This window comes from Gobio gobio (genome assembly GCF_949357685.1).
Source record: "Gobio gobio genome assembly, chromosome: 1".
NCBI classification, from domain to species: domain Eukaryota; kingdom Metazoa; phylum Chordata; class Actinopteri; order Cypriniformes; family Gobionidae; genus Gobio; species Gobio gobio.
Genome location: NC_137097.1, coordinates 45,228,814 through 45,246,428, shown reverse-complemented (window position 1 = coordinate 45,246,428; position 17,615 = coordinate 45,228,814). Strand labels below are relative to the sequence as shown.

Sequence of the window (17,615 nt, the reverse complement as noted above, 5' to 3'; positions counted from 1 at the left end):
ATACTAGTACATAATAAAATATTTAATTTCCTTAAAACGTTATCATCTTAAGCAAATCCATTATATATATTATTTTTGTTGAAAGATGGGCTTAGTTCCTGACATGACAGAATGTTTGTATGCAGCAAAAATGAGCATCAACTGCATGGGCAGGGTGTTTCACATCATAGCTATAATTATATTTCTACTTTTATAATATGTAATATTCCTGATGGGAAAGATATGCTAAAATCTCACCAGTAATGTGTGCATATGCCAAGACAGTTTATTATTATATATATTTTTTTATAAATAGCAGCGTGTGAAAGGAACATTTATATTTATATTTATACTTAAGGCCCTGGAACCTAAAAATTATATTTGCCCAAAATACTTAATGGATGTGCTAATTTTAGGAAATGTAGCATTTAGTACTTTTTATATTTTTATATAAAATTCCTTCAGCGATAAACTGAATTTTGCGAGGAAGATTGCTCCTTTGCTCGCTGCTCATTTGCACAAAATGAGCAGCGTCTTAACAATAGTTTTACTGGGAAACAAGACAAAGATAATTAAGTGTAATCTCTTATATCAGTGCAGGAGACTCCTGCAGTCTCAGCTCTCTCTCTCTCTCTTGGAAGGCTATATGCATATGGAAATTATATGGAGATATATGGTCACAACAAGGTATCCGAAGTTCCATTTATGGTTACTTCAGGGACTTGAAAACATGTGAAATAAAGCGCATGTACTTAAAATCAAGTGAACCATGTACATGTGGCCCTTGGTCATAAGGATTTTATGTAGTCTGGTGACTTGTGACCAGCTAGGGTTGGAACAGTAGGCCTATGAGATTTTGATTCTGAAACTTGAAACCATTTGTTCTGTTTTTTTTAAATTGCAATCATCAAAAACATGTCTAATCAATTAAATGTAATAATCAATTAAAGATATAAATAACTTGTATTTATCATTAATAATTTATTTAAATGTTTTAATAATAACATCCTACAAAATCTATTTTACTCTTTACTTTTCTTTTTAGGAATCAAATGAAAATGTAACAACTTCTGCTACTGTGCTGCACAACAGAGATTTACTCAATTAAAACATGGACAAATTATATTCCTGAATGTTTAAATAAATTGTATTATTATTATACCTAAGTACATTCCATTATACAATAATAATACAGACTATTTCTGTCATATTTTCAACCAAACATTTAATATGATTGGTGTAGTGAGACCTTTGAATTTCAGAGTGTATTTGACAATAGATTTTTTTCTCAAATAAAATGAAATAAAATGCTTTCTTTCAGAGCAGCCATGTGTCCACGTCCTTGTATTGTGAGATGGCAGGTGCTGAAAACACCATGGGCGTCACGCGTACTTGAGGCATAGACTATGTACTGTAGTAGACGAAACGGAAGAGCTCATTCAGCCAGACAGCTTATTACATACATTTATATAGTCTTTTTGTACTTTAATATTCACAGACAAGGTCGCAATTTGATTTATTGTACAGCTCTATTGTCAATTTATTCATCCATCCATCAATTCACACATTTTACGTGATATATGCGTTATAGGCCCACTGTAAATTCTATTTTCGTGACAGTAATTCCCATTGCATCTCAGAAATCATATAAAAGGCCTTAAAGGGATAGGTCACCCAAAAATTGAAATGGTCAATTTTGTCAGATATTTTGAAAAATGTTGGTAACCAGACAGCAGACAATAGCCACTGACTTCCATAGCACCAGTATTTTTTTTTCCTACTATGGAAGTCAATAGGGCCCATCAACTGTCTGGTTACCAACATTCTTTAAAACATCTTTTCTTTTATTTGCTTATGCGCAGGTTTATTTATTTCCACCTGCAATATCGCAGGTAAGCAAATTTGCATGATATGATAAACATGTTCATACCGTTACAACCCTAGTTTCCTATATGTTTGTCATGTGAATCTTTTCTAGAAGGTCCTCTTTGAACAAACATTGACAAACAGTGCCATGATCAACTGACTACCAAACTTAAGATCGGAAGATTTTTTTAGTAGAACTTTTAAAATCACAATTTTAAAGTTGCGAAAAAACAAAAGTAGCAACAGATCTATTCATCTATATTGTGGCGTAAAAGGGTTTTTCTTTGGGAACATTGTTAAACATTAAAAGGTCAAAGCATGATTAATTGTTAACAATACAAGTTCTATAATATGCATATAGAAAATAGGCAGAATTTTCATTTCTAACCGAAATAGTTGCAAAACCACATGAACAATAAAACTTCTTCAAAACTTTATAATTGAAATATAGTTCTGTCCTGGAACTGGAATACAATTGTGATGACAAGCCAAAAAGATGCAGAGACAAGGTTTCCAGTGTCTGTTTCTTTAATGTCTATTTTACCCTAATCCACTTCTCTTTTTTTCTTCTTATAAACTTCAAGTATTTGTTGGGAACACAAAAAGTCCAAAAACATTTTTTTCTTCTTCTAAAATGCAGACAAAAAAAAGAAGAAAAAAAAAAAGAAAAAAAATCTAATAAAACAGATAACAAGAAGATATAACCATCTTAAAACAACTGTTCAATCATATTACCAAAGCCATAATAGTCATTAACACGAATATCAAGTTTTCAGTTTCATCTTAAAAATGTCTAACATCTATTATCTTACGACTAAAGGAAATTCACCGTTTACTTGAAAAGTTCACTTTCTGCTTGGCAGTCGGCAAGACGAAAATGACTAAACCAACCCACTGATCTTCATTCCTGTCACTATTTTGCTAGTTTTTCTACCAACACAATAGCAAAAGTGGTCATAAAAACAACAACTAAAAAAATTGTTTTAAACCAAAACCTAAACGAATTGGTCACAATACATAAAAACAAAACAAAAACCTAAAAAGAACATGTTCCTATAATAAAATTAAATAGCAACAGCACATTTAAAAAGTTTCTAAAATAAAACTCCTAATGCACTGCAATTTGCAAATCCAAGTGAAGTCCATACACACATGCATTGAGAGACATTATTGATGAGGAACAGCCTTGATGCATCCAATCGTGCCCTCACTTTTGTTGCCACCTGCTGGTAGGAAGCAAACATTTACAGTGCTGGGCATTTGAGTACTCAGCCTTCCGCAATAAACCCAGAGAGCACCAACTGCCTGTATACAGTAACTCTGCCAGGATGCACGTCCAGTGTCTACAGTCTAGTCCATATTGTAGAATATGAAACCTGAGCTCTAGACGAGTTACTTTTACAAAAGAGTCAGGGAGGTATTACACAAAACAGCAGCATTTCTCCAAACAAGCATCTAAAACTCACCCATTAGTCACCGTCCCAACAATCCCTTGCTCTGAAGGAAAAAGAAAAGCAGATCGATTCAGAAACAATCCGGAGAGAGATTGGCGCCCAGTGGACCAGCTCCACACACGCTTGACGTCATTCGGCTGCATTACAGTACATTTTTGATAAATGATTGGGTTCAGTCTATACACACACACAAGCCCAGTGAACCGAGGGCCAGTTGAGGTAATGAAATATTAAAAAAAGGTACAACACTGCACATTCCCTAAACTCTTGAAACTGCAGTTTTTTCAAAAACACGCACGGACCAGATGGTTCGCTCATGCCGCCATGAAACCCACGCACCTGGTCCACCTAACACCGAACAAGTTGGACAAGACAATAAATTAAAAAGACAATAAATAAGAGTCGATCCATCTTCTCTGCCTACAGAGCCTCGCCCAATCAGAGAGCAGGATACTGATATCAATCTCGTTTGGTCCTAGGAGAGGGGGAGACGGGACCTTTGGGAAGATGCTTTAGGCGGGAACAGCACAGTACCTACGTTCCACAGATAAACACGTACGTCCATCGGCACACGAGACGCCATCACCCCTATACAGCATTCTAATACAACTCTAAAACTAATGCATTTGCTCAAGGATCATTTGCACAGGATGCTTCATAAGAAATATTGAGGGATTAGAACGGAATCTGCACAATAAAACTCCCCCAAAAAACGAAATAAAATGAAAATAATATCAGTAAGGGAAAAAGTGATTTTGAACAGAAAGCATTCGGTTGAATGAGGAAGGAGTAACAAAGAAAGAAGACTTGAGAAGAACTTTTGGTTACCAGAAATTTAAGAGTAAAACCCAAGAACCCGCAAAAGGAACACAGTGATAGGAAGTCTATAGAGAGAATTTGGAGGTACACCACAGATTAAAGATGGCCGCCGGGGGTGATGCTATGGACTTGTGAGCGCTATCATCTCATCTGTTAGTGAAATCATGGTCAGCCCAGTCTAGTCATTTGCATTATTCCAGATATCTGTATTGCACAACATTAACGTTGGCTCATTTAGTCAAAATTCCACAATCCATGAGATTTCCTTGTTTTTTTTTTTTTCCTGTGGAAAACTTCCCAAAATTTCCCATAATCCTCAAGCACACAGTCAGTATAAAACTGTTCTCAGCAGCATCAGAAGCATTATTCATCAGTGTTGTGAAAGTAGAACTGGAAAAATGTTTTTCTGAGAAATCCCCATGTTGACTTGGAAAGAGTGCCGAGAATGCGTTCAAAAGCATGTGATCCTTCAATCATCTCCAATGCAAGTTTGCTCCTGTGATCCACATTTCCCAGAATCCACCCCATCCCTCATCTCTCTTCTTTCCTCGATACTTTTGACGAATGCCAGGCTGTGGATCTGATACACAAGAAGAAAAATAATGACTTGATAGTTCACCCATTTCCTCACCCTCATGACGTTCCAAACCCAGAGTTTTGTTCATCTTCGAAACATGTAATCAAGAGATTTCGGTCCCTCCATTGACATGTCATAAAGAGAAAAAAAAAAAGTTCATAAAGAGATCGTAAAACGAATCATTATGAATTTAGTGGTTTAGTCCAAATTTTCTGAAGAGATACGATCATTTTATATGATGATCAGATTGAATTTAGGCTTTTATTCACATATAAACATTCATCAACTCGCACATCAGTTGTGGTAATCGGAAGCTCAAGAATGCTCGCTGGACACGCGAGAACCAATGAGGTTCACTCTCGTGTTACGCAGCATGTTTGAGCTTCCTCAAGAACCAATGAAGTCCATTCTTGCCAATGAAGTTCAAACCACTCAATTCATATGGATTAGTTTTACAATCTCTTTTTGAAGCGTCAAAGTGGTAGTTGCGTAGGCTGTCAATGGAGAGAAAGAGCTCAGATATCATTCAAAATATCTTCATTTGTGTTTTGAAGATAAAGTCTTACTGTTTGGAATGACATGAGGGTGAGTAATTGATTAAAATGCTCATTTTTGGCGAACTAACCCTTTAAAATGGAAGTTTGGTGGTCATAACACAAAAAAGCATTATATGGGTTTATTTATATGTATATATATATATATATATATATATATATATATATATATATATAATACATATACATATACATATACATTATATATATATATATATATATATATATATATATATATATATATATATATATATATATATATATATATATATATATATATATATATATATATATATATATATATATATATATATATATATATATATATATATATATATATATATATATATATAATAAAACTACTACTAGCACTACCATTATATGTGACCCGTGCTGACAAAATGAGTCGCAATGCTCACATCACCAAACGTTCACGAGACATAACAGATCATCTTTGTGTGAATACTCACCGTGACAGATATTTTGAAATACTGTAATTCTGTGTATGTGTGTATAACGGGATTGCGCGCTGTGAGAGGCATCTTAGGCCCTGTCCCAAATGGCACATTTCATGTGCACTTTCAGTCTTGTGGACTTAGAATGGCCGCTGCGTGCGCGTGTCCGTTAAGTCCACGAGACCGAAGGGGGTCCCATTTGACATTTTAGGGTGTTCGCGAGCACCCCCTTTGAGGTCGATATGCACCCTCAATGCGCACTTCTGCCGAGCCCGCACTGGTGTGGGTTACGCAGTGGCAGCCCACGCGGCATTAAAGTTGTGAAAGTGCAGATTCAGAGGAAGACTGCGAGGGTTTAGGGTGCCATTTGGGACAGGGCCTTAGTGCGCAAGCATCAGATCTGTCAGTCAGCTTGAGTTAGATCGCTTTCACGAACAAAGGAACTCCTCTCCGAAAACATAGAAATAAAAGATACTTTTAGATGTTTAATTGCTATTTGGAGCATTGGGATTTCTACACGTGGTCTTAAATGAACTAATTTTTGCGAAAACCTAAAAAAAAAATAATTTTTACTTGTTTTTTCTTTAGCTCGAAATTATCCCGTGCATATTCCGACTCCTTTTGCCAGCACGTGTCACATATAAGATTTATACAAATATTTATTTTGTATGGTTATTAATTTATATTTATTTTACTGCTGGCTATCAACAAAAATACATTATTAATATTATATTATTATTATATAGATTTACACATTAACAACAAATATTATTTTAAATAAGTGCATTTTATAGAGACCACCCGCTCTAGATATTGATATATACGCCAGGTATTTAAAAATACAACAACAATAAATCTTATAGCCAAGCAACTATCAAATTAACTACATGAATGAGTAAATATTACATCTCCATGTCATTGTTCATTTTGAGTGCATGTATTCAAAAAAGGTTTGACAAAAAATGCTTGTACTTCTACTGACCTAATGAAGGTTTTGAAGGCTGCACTCTGGGGATTGATGCACAAAGGCACTCGTTTGCCTTGCTGGTGCTCTGTTATAAAACGATGGATGAGCTCTGACGTGATGAAAAGAGAAAATGGGTTATCAAAATAGATCCTTCATGTCAAAAGATGATGAAGGTTAATATTGTTACAAAGGGCCAGAGTGATAAAAAGAGTCACCTTTGCCCTGCCAGACAGAGTGCATGCTCTGCTCATAGTTGTGGCTAAAAGGTCGATCCGCAGGCGGCTCAAAGTCTCGGGTGTACACCCTCCCGCTGGGCACTGAGTAACAGCACTTACACATGCAGGTGTGGTACCTCAGACGACCCTCATCCAAATACGGATGAGACAGAGCATCACTGCCCGAGATGCGCTTAGCCTATAGATGGAGACACACAGAGTAATAATAAGAACAACAACAACAACAAAGTCATTTTCACTACAATTGTTATTAACGGGCCATCAATAGTTGTTTCAAATAAATGCCGTTCTTTTGAACTTTCAAAAAAATGCTTCACGGTTTCCTCACAAATAGTAAGTAGCACGACTGTTTTCATCACTAATAAGAAATGTTTCTTTAAAATCAAATCAGCATATTAGAATTCAGCTTTGCCATCACAGAAATTTTAAAAATTATTAATGTATACATTTGTTAACATGTATTAATTGTAATAATATTTTAAAAAAATTAACTGTATTTTATAATCAAATAAATGCAGTCGATGTAAGCAAAAGAGACTTCTTTAAAAAAATATATATATATATATTGGATGGTAGTGTATTTTCAGACTATTAGGATTTTTACATTGAATGGAAATGTACTTAATCATCTAATTTTGACATCCAGACATGTCACCTTTGAGATCATTTTATATTTAGTCGATGATGATGAGGGAGAACTAGATTCTAATTACACACATATACATACATATATAAATATATATATATTTATTTATTATTGAAGCACTTTATCTGCATAACATACACCATACATCAAATATTGCAATTACATATTAAACAAGACATTGAGAATCTAACTATCATGAAAAACAATGTTATAATTTTCGTCTGTGTGCTTCCTACAGTTTTGTGAGAGTCAGCCATTTATGGAAGAATGTTATGAAGTGTTTACTGACTAAAATTAACTCTTATTTTAGGTGTAGGCTATCAAAAAACGACCACAAAAAAATGTCAAAATGTATCCATCATACTCACTGGATCAAAGACTAGCATGCGGCACAAAAGATGAACAGCTTCATGTGTTGCCCCATCCGACAACATGTACAGAACAGACAATGACGGCTAAGGGAGAGAAAGCACAAATTAAAGTTAGAATATTGTATTTGATTTGAGGATATATTTGAGCATTACATTTTTAAAGACTAATAAGTCATTGTAAGACAGGGTACAGAACTGGTTTGTGGGGTCCTCTAAGAATGTGCGCTCGAGCTCCTTCACACGCAGATGCCATGGCAGAAAGAGGAGGAGTCCCGAGAAGATCAGTGATCAGATCCAACTAAGTGAAAAAGAGAGGAAAGGAAACTGAGTAAGTGAAGAGACACTTTCATTCACACGGTTTCAAAATCTAATTCATGAAATAATTACATTTTAGCAAGATTTTAGTGTACATTAAAGATGATCCTTTATTATACAGTACCATTTAAAAGTATGTGGTGGGAATGTTTAAAGCCACAATATGTAATTTTCCACTGCTAGAGGTCGCTTATTCAAAACAAAGGCATAGCTTGATGACGCCTTGATTTCGCAGAGCTTATATTATGCCGCTGACGTCCGCTTCTGCTTTTTCCGGTCATGCGTATGTGCGGTAACGCAGTGCTGTTAATCATTTTAGATGCATTTGAGTTTTGAAAGTTATGTAATAATGCTCCTCTGTGTGTTCACTCTGCACTACTATGAGACACTTGTTGCACACTGGAGTAAGCTAGATCGGTATTAGGCGTGGTAAACATGGTACTCGCGGTAAATCAAGAAAACAAGATTTGAACAATAAGACTAACTGTGTTGAGCTGTGTAACAATGATTCATTTTGTGTCAATGAATGTATCCAAACAGTTGCTCACCTGTCTAATAAAACACATAATATACTAGTTCGGTTGAATCGTACTAGAGTTCATTTTCCCTTTTGGTGTGGTTTGTTTGGTCAGGTGTGAAAGCAACAATCGCAATCGGGTGCGCACCAAAAGCGGACCAAACAAGCGTGCCGAGACCTCCTTGAAGAGGTGGTCTCGGTATGCTTTCAAACTAACTCTGGAGCGGTTTGTTTGTGGTGAGAATGTGATCCGACCTCGAACAGACCCAACTTCAAAAAGTACTGATCATTTTTGGACTAAACCAGCTGCCGTAGTTTGCATTATGTGATGAGGAAGTGTTTGTTGACAGTTTGCACTTTAGCATGGCAGCTCGCGGACAAACTTGGAGTAGTGAGGAGGTGCGGAGCCTCATAGAAATTTGGTCTAATGACCATATTAGGTCCCAACTTTCGAAAACTCACAAGAACAGCGCGGTCTTCGCTTGAAGTGACGAGCGATGCACGCTCGCCGTTTGCAGTGCATTAGAAAGTTGTTTTCAAGCCGCATCCGCGCTTCATTATAGAAATGTATTGTTTGCATATTGTGGTGTATACAAACAATGTAATAGATTATGGCCAGGGACAAAACCAGCCCGCACAGTCGCAGTTTAGGAAATACGCCATGGCCAATGAGTGATGTGGATGTTGTCATGTGACTGCATTTTGGTTCGTTTCAACTGGTTTCGGACCAACGCAATCGGTGTGGTGTGAAAAGGAAGCAAAAAAGCTGAAAAATGCTACAATGTATAATTGTTTGCCCTTGGTTCGGACCAAATTAACCGAACTAAAGATGTGAAAGCACCCTAAAGCATCTTTAGTGTTTCCATGGCTTCTAGAAAATAAAACGGAAATCGAGGGTAACTGGGGTATGATGTCATTGATAGGTTTGGGATAATGTAAGTACACAAGTCAACAAAATATATCATATGTTCTAGTGGTTTTTGCATATTTTAATCCATAAATCTTACATATTGTGCCTTTAATTTGATGAGCAATTCAGTAAAATTGTAATATTGTGCAATAATTAGAATTTAAATATATTTGAAAAAAAAAAATTTTTTCCATGTGATGGCAAAGCTGAATTTTCATCATCATTACTCCTGTCTTCAGTGTCACATGATCCTTCAGAAATCATTATATTATACTGATTTGCTGCTCATGAAACATTTCTTATATTATAAATGTTGAAAACGGTTGTGCTGCTTGATATTTTTGTGTAAACGTGACTTTTTTTCCCAGGATTTTTAAATGAGAAGGTTCAAAAGAACAGCATTGATTTTGATACAAATCTTTTGTAACATTTGATCAATTTAGATTTTTTTTCCTTTTCAGATTAAAAAAAAAATATTTTTTTTATTATGTTACGGGTTCCCAAACTTTTGGTAGAGTATGTAATTTACCTGTTGTATGGGGCTCTGAGCCTGGAAAAGAATACGCCGGCCCAGCAACTCAGCAAAGATGCACCCTACAGACCAGACATCTATAGCTGAAGTGTAATGCTGGCATCCCATCAGAACCTCCGGCGCACGGTAATACTGCGTCACCACCTCCTGGGTCATGTGACGAGAAGGATCTGGCTCCTCCACTCGTGCCAGGCCAAAGTCACAAATCTAAATGAGAATGACAGGTGACATTTCTCATTTTGCCGTTATTATTTGACTAACTACATTTGAGCACATGTGCAGTGTGTTACCTTAAGCAGACAGTTGCTGTTGACCAGCAGGTTCCCTGGTTTGATATCTCTGTGCAGAATGCCTGCAGAGTGCAGGTACTTCAGCCCTGAGAGAAATGCATTTGTGAATATAGACACCCATGCTATTATTAAAGTTGCTGTGTCTTCACTAGTTTGGTTGTACAAAACAAGTGTTGTCATGAAAAAAATTGAAAGGCAGGTATGGAAATGGGAAAATGCAATAAAAATAAGGAGGATCTGACTCTTTTTCATATGAAAAAGAACCCTAAAAAGTACTACTACTTTATTACACTTCAAGTAAAGAAATTACATTTATGTATTTATCTTTTTGCCAGTCAAAATGTAAAAAAAACAACAAAAACTTTGCCATCACAGGAATAAATTATATTTTAAAATTATATTAACATAGAAAACAAATGTTTAAATAGTAATAGTAATACTATTTTTACAACATTACTGTTTCACTGTATTTTTTGATCACATACATGCAACATTGGTGAGCATTAAAGACGTCTTTCAAAAATGTCTTTCCAATCCGATACTTTATGAGTACAATACCATTAATATTAGCATTGTCATCCCTACTCCAGATTCATTATTAACACACATTCAGTCTCAGCAAGAAGATTCATTTGACTCTCCAAGCAATGAGTCAAAATTGCCCCAAACAAGATAAATAGTTCAGTAGGACTTTGTTAAATTTTATTTTCAGAACATAAGATTAAAGTTTTCCAGGCCGATTACAAGGCCAAATATAATCCCATTCTGCAACACAGGCACAAAACACACCAAACTCTCATGTGTCCTGATTAAATACTTCTGATCCCCAAAATAAAAATAAAAAGAATAATCCCAAAGTAACATATGCCCATGTGAACTCACCCCTGAGTATCTGGTAGAGGAACACCTTGATGTGATCGGTGGTGAGAGGCTGAGGGGAAACGATGACTTTATGTAGGTCACTCTGCATGAGCTCAGTGATCACGTATCTACACCACAGACCCAGTTAAGAACACAACTGTCCTGCAAAACATCTACAGCCACAATAACAACTTCTACTGTGAGAACACAAGAGGGAAACTAGCAATGGGTAAAATTAACCAAAAAAGAAAATACCGGTACATTGAGACTAATTTTATATCATCATTGCCATGTGAATTGAAAAGAAAATCTAGCCATAAATCTGTTAAAGTTCCTAATACGGTTAGTTTTCCAACTGGCAAATAACACTGTTTTATTTACTCGCCAAAGCTCATTTTCACTTGCATTTGGCACTTGAAGTGTTCATTTTGGATGCAAACAAGGATATTCATAAATTAATAAGTGCAAAAACAGCTTCACATTATGCTACACTTGAGTTAAACATACTAGACAGTAATTATAAGACTTTGTATTATAAGACTACTCTCAAATTTCACTATATTAATACAGCAAGTTGCTCTGCAAACAACTAAACTCTTTACACTGTATGTTCTGGGGTCCGTTCTTCGTACCTCGCTTAATACATCGGAGATGATTTGACAGATCTCAGATCTTTTGATCTCTGGTTAATTTGGTTCTTCAAACGAATTTGCGGATTGGATTAAAATATCTGGATTAGGTTATCTGAGATTACTGCGCGTTCCTGTGTTCCCTGAATAGGGCAGATGGATTGATACTCAAAACCACGATCAGCAATGCAGGGATTGGCTGGCGGCAAGACAGCAATGACATCATATAATTTAAAAAGCCACCTGGCAAAAAACTTGACAAATTACACAAAACCCCACGAATTTGAATTACACAAAACCCCACGAATCCACATACTGCCATTGCACTGCACTTTACGTTCCTATTGTTACTGTGTAACAACCTGTAATAACCTGTTTGCACATTATACTCCGATTTGCAATTATACCTATTGCATGCACATCATACTTCTCTATATATAAATATATATATATATTTTATGTTAACCACTTATTTTTAAGTCTACAGTTTCTCACTTATCATATCCACTTATTTTATATTTTATATTTTTATTTTATTTTTTTATTTTTATCTTATTTCCTATTTTTATCTTACTTGATTTATTTATAACTCTACTTATGTTAATACTTTTTATTCTAATTTTATTCTATTTCTATTTTAATTTCCCCTTGTGTTCTTGTAACTGTTATTTGCACTGTCCATGGAGCGGACCTGTTTACATTTCACTGCCAGTTGTATATTGTGTATATAACTGTGTATGTGACAAATAAAACTCTTGAATCTTGAATCTTGAATTTCTGGACCTATATAAGGAAACAGCTTATATAAAAACCAACAACCAAACCAACATAAAAGTTATAATAGATAAATTAAATGTGCACTGTTTTTTTTTTTAAAACATGATTCCCAATTATTTATATTCACGATTTTATAGTTTTATAGTTTTTACACCCTTTACATTTTTATTTTAATGTTGTAATTAGCAATTAATGTAATTTTTAATTCAATTTGAAGCAGATTTGTTACGTGACAGCATTAAAGTTTCTTGATGCTGTGTTCACACAGGGCGTCGGCATTAACCCTTCGCATTTACTTTGAATGGGTGACGCCATGCGTTGCCGAACTGAATTGTGGGTTCCGTCACGTCACTTCACTCGCGTTGCAAGCGGCAGAAGTTTTCTCAACTTTTCAAGCGCCAACGCAGCTTCATCCAATCAGATCGCCCTATGCAAATACCCTGGAGCAGACACTAGCCAATAGCGTTCATGCAACCCTAGAGCAGACGCAGCAAGTATTGTGATTGGCTGTTGTCAATATGACGGTCCCATCAGCACCAAGCTTCAGCCACATCCTCCGTCAAGCGTTAACGCCGACGTCCCGTGTGAATGCAGCGCAAGGGTCATGATCAAGTTATCTGCGTCTCCTGCGCTGCATCAAGCCATAATATCTGTCACCACTGAAATTAATGCACGGCTCAGAGTAACTGTACAGCATGTGTAAGACTGCAATAACATTATAAAGTAATTAATCTGTCAAAAATAAATATCTCTATCAAGTGACTGTCTATATAGTATTATACACAACATTATAATATTTTCAAATACATGTTTTATATTATTATTATTATTTAAAATGATTATTGCCCCTGGTTCAGTAAGGAACTCTTGTAATAAAGTAGCAGTGGCTGGGACACATTTTAAGTATCAATGCCGCTTAAAAAGATGCAATCTAATCTTGTTTACATGAAATAAGCCTGCTCGCGAGACTGTTGCTATGACAGCAAGTCCATGATGAGGGTCGAAGACCCAAACAATCCAAGATCATGCCAAATTGTCAACAATCAAACTAGAATGGAAACATATTTACCCAATAAATCCTTCAATGTACAACAAAAACTTGACTTTGCCGAGTCGCCTAGTCATCTAATCACATTCACTGTTGAGGCAGAGCAATTTCATTGAACAGCATCCCGAATGCTGGTTTGATCATTCTTAAAATGCTTGAGCCAAAAGTCTGTTATCAAAACGATTTGGCATAATGACCTCCCAGAAGCGTCTCACAAGATTGCATTCCCCAACACCAGGCATCCAAATGCAAGATAACATGACCATATTTATTGCGTTTCGTCTGTGCGCTCCGAGACGAAAGTCATTTATGATAAAAAGAGCGCCACAGTGGCTTCCCCAATTCCAGAAACGTCCATTTTTATATTTTATATTCCGCGCCAATTTCCCAGGAAGTAGTGGTTTTGTTATCTTGAACACATGGAATGGGAACCCTGCTTTATTCAGAAATGTTTTATGTGATATTTCAATTTTGCATGCTAGTTAAATTTGCAATTTTATGATGGAAACATAGCTAGTGACAGAATGCAAATACATCTACTGTGGTATAACGTTATACAAGTTGGAACATGGTATACAGTCACCCAGTACTAATGGAAACACCAATTACTTAACCCCCTTATTACATAGGCATGAACAGAAATAAACAATAATGAGGGGAACAGATTTAGGTGAAATCTGGGTCTGAAGGATACATCTCCTCAAAGCAGTCGATTTGTGGAGGTTGGAGAATGTCAAGGGCAGACAGCACCTGCCAAAGCAAATCATTCATTACAAAAAAAACATGCAATAAAATCCTAAAACTCTGCAAAAACACACACCCACTTACCAATCGATCAATGCACACATAATTCCTTTTTAGCCCACAAAACTTACGTTGTCATGTTTGAAGAAACACAGCATCCGGAGTTCCCTGAACACACGTTTGCAGGAGACCAGGTTCTGGAAGACATTCGGCATTTTCTTCAGAGCCACCTTACGCCCATCCCGAGGGTCCGTCACAGACCTACCAAAAGCAATGCAACAGAGTAGCCAGATGTTAACATTATTGAAGAAAATGTGAGTGTGTAATGTATAATACACCACTGTTGAAAAGTTTGGGGTCAATTTGATTTATAGTTACATTTTAAAATGTATTAAAATATAAAAGACACTTCTTTCAAAAACGTGCCTACATGGACAGAGAGTCATCATAAATGAGTGTGTTGGGATGACAACAAGACTTACCAGACCACCCCAAATGCACCATAACCGATAGGTCGATCAGGCTCCATTTCTGCAGGGCTTGGAACCTCACTTGCTGGGTTACTGTGAGGTTGCGGGATGGCCGCCCCTCCGCCTGTGCTGCCCCCGAGAGACGCCGGGTGTCTGGGAGTCCCAGCTGGTGCGTTGGGTCCAGTCGGATTTGGTGTTGCACTGAGGCCCGTTGAGGTAGTGCCGGTCGTGGTGTTGACACAAAAATACTTGTGGCCTAAATCTGATCCAGGGAACAAGTTACCACACACTGTCGGCCGAGTGGATCCATGGAACGCCATCCTACATTGGAACAAACACAGGTGAGAAAGTCATTAAAGGGATGGTCCACCAAAAAAATGTTATTCTGTCATTTACTCATCCTCACATCGTTCCAAAACCATCCATCTTTCTTCTGCTGAAGTTGAACACAAAAGATGATATTTTGAAGAATGTTGACAACCAAGCAATTTTGGTTCCCAGTGACTTTGTATTTTTTGTCCACACAATAGAAGTAAATACTAACAGAAACTGTTCGGTTACCAACATTCTTCGAAATGTCCTCTTTTGTTCTTCAGAGGAAAGTCAGTCAGCATTAGATAAACATGAGGTTGAGTAAATGACAGAAATTTCATTCTTGGGTGAACTATGCTTTTAAATTGATTAACTACACTCCCGTCAATGGGTTAGTAAAATTACACATTACTAAATGATTCTAAATTTATAAGTGACAAAACCTCAAATGTTATCATTGAACCGGTTATTTTTTTATGGAATACAAATGGAACAAAATAGGCATTATTCACTGAAATTCATCACATCCACTGGTGCTCATGAATCTTATTAATTTCAGATATGTTGCCATATGAAACATTGCTACATCAGTTCTCGTGTATGGTGTGGAAATGACATTCAAAATACAGGGGGTTCCTCCCCAGTGAATGATGCCTTATTTTGCTTGTTCCTCACACTAAGTTGGCATATGCCTTCAGAAGACTTGGAATGCAGTGTATAAGTTGTATGGATCACTTTAATGGTGTTTTTGTCATTTTTGGGGCTTAACATTCATGGTCGCACACAACTTCGCAATGACACGATGTGTGTAAATAATGACTGAATATTTTAGATATATTTAAGCTTAAGTGTATGTACTATATGTACTATATATATATATATATATATATATATATATATATATATATATATATATATATATATATATATATATATATATATATATATATATATATATATATATATATGTACTATATATATATATATATATATATATATATATATATATAAATGTAACTATTCCTTTCAACATCATTGTTTGAACAGTATCGATGGCAATACGGTCGTATATTAGTGCATTAAGGCACATACGTCACTTCCTCAACAAATAACCAGCCCAAAATGAATTGGGTTACAATGACTAAAAACTATAAATTAAACATTAAATCTAATACTAGGCAAGACAATCAAGTTGTCTCTTTGAGTCAGTGTTCAGATGCAGTGCAGCCGCATTGCAACAACTCAGATCACTCAGAAAACAAGACCAAATGCAAGCCAAAGGTTGATGTACTTTAATCATGTGCTCGGTCGATGGCCTGACAGCACCTTTATCGGCGATATCAGTTTAAATAGCCTGCAAAAAAAAAGAAAAGAAAACGACATATGTGCTTGCAACACGTCTGGAGAGTTAACATCAGTTTGTTCCTCATCTTTGTTCGCAAGCTGCTCTTTCCTCTATATATCCAAGCTAACAAGCTACACTGCACTCACGCAACTCGTTACAAGGTTAATATTTAAGCTGCTGTAAGCCCCTCCACACACTACCGTGGCCTGCCAACACATAGCTCAATCTTCTATATGTTTTGTTTAGTTTTATGCAATTTTCGAGCTAGTTAACTCTAATAATAATGTAGCTAACACGACCTCACCAGCTGTTACATCTGGCTAGCTGGCTAATTAATCTGCTCCGTGACCTATATATGATGTTTATATGCACAAATGATGCCTTTAGAGCGAACATAATATCACAAAGTGAATATAAACCCTCCTAATGCATACAGAAAGGGAAACGCGAGCTGTAGCTCGTGATGAAGGCTGATAATGTAGGTTTATTGGCTACAGTTGTTTGTAAAGTTAGCTTTAGCACAGCGGCTAACCTCTCGGAGCTGATGGCAGCGGCGGCGGAGCTCAAATCTTCATGACGGATGCTGCGGATCGCACCGCTCTCCCTGCATTTCTACTCGCTTTCAATCCTTCTGCTGCTGATCCCAAACCTGAACTGTCTCGCCGTGTTCCTCTCTCTCTGATCTGGAAATCAGCTGTTGGAAATAGCGGTAGTGAGGGAGAAGGAGGAGTTGAGAGAGGGGGATGGAGTGAAAGAAAGGAGGGATGAGTGTATGGGGGAGGGGAGGACCACCGGTGTAAACAATGCGAGGGTTCACTCTTGTCTTGTGTCAGTGATACACTCACTGCGTCTTACACGAATGGAGTAGAGTACACATTATAGAGCCGGAAACTTTTAAGCCCTTTTAATTTTTCTTTCTTTTTTTCAAAGATCGTTGATAG

The 17,615-nt window shown here is 36.5% G+C and overlaps 1 protein-coding gene across 1 annotated transcript; it reads right to left on the bottom strand.

Moving 5' to 3' along the window:
• Positions 1-1,500: 1,500 nt before the first annotated feature.
• nlk1 (nemo-like kinase, type 1) lies at positions 1,501-17,522 on the bottom strand. The gene is made up of 12 exons (XM_079828237.1): positions 17,207-17,522; positions 15,030-15,338; positions 14,679-14,808; positions 14,498-14,553; positions 11,371-11,477; positions 10,489-10,574; positions 10,196-10,405; positions 8,121-8,222; positions 7,922-8,008; positions 6,887-7,085; positions 6,687-6,780; positions 1,501-4,698 (listed from the first exon to the last, which is right to left on the bottom strand). The coding sequence occupies exons 2-12, from the start codon at positions 15,335-15,337 to the stop codon at positions 4,650-4,652; spliced, it is 1,428 nt and encodes a 475-aa protein (XP_079684363.1). The 5' UTR covers position 15,338; positions 17,207-17,522; the 3' UTR covers positions 1,501-4,649.
• Between the last annotated feature and the right edge of the window lie 93 nt (positions 17,523-17,615).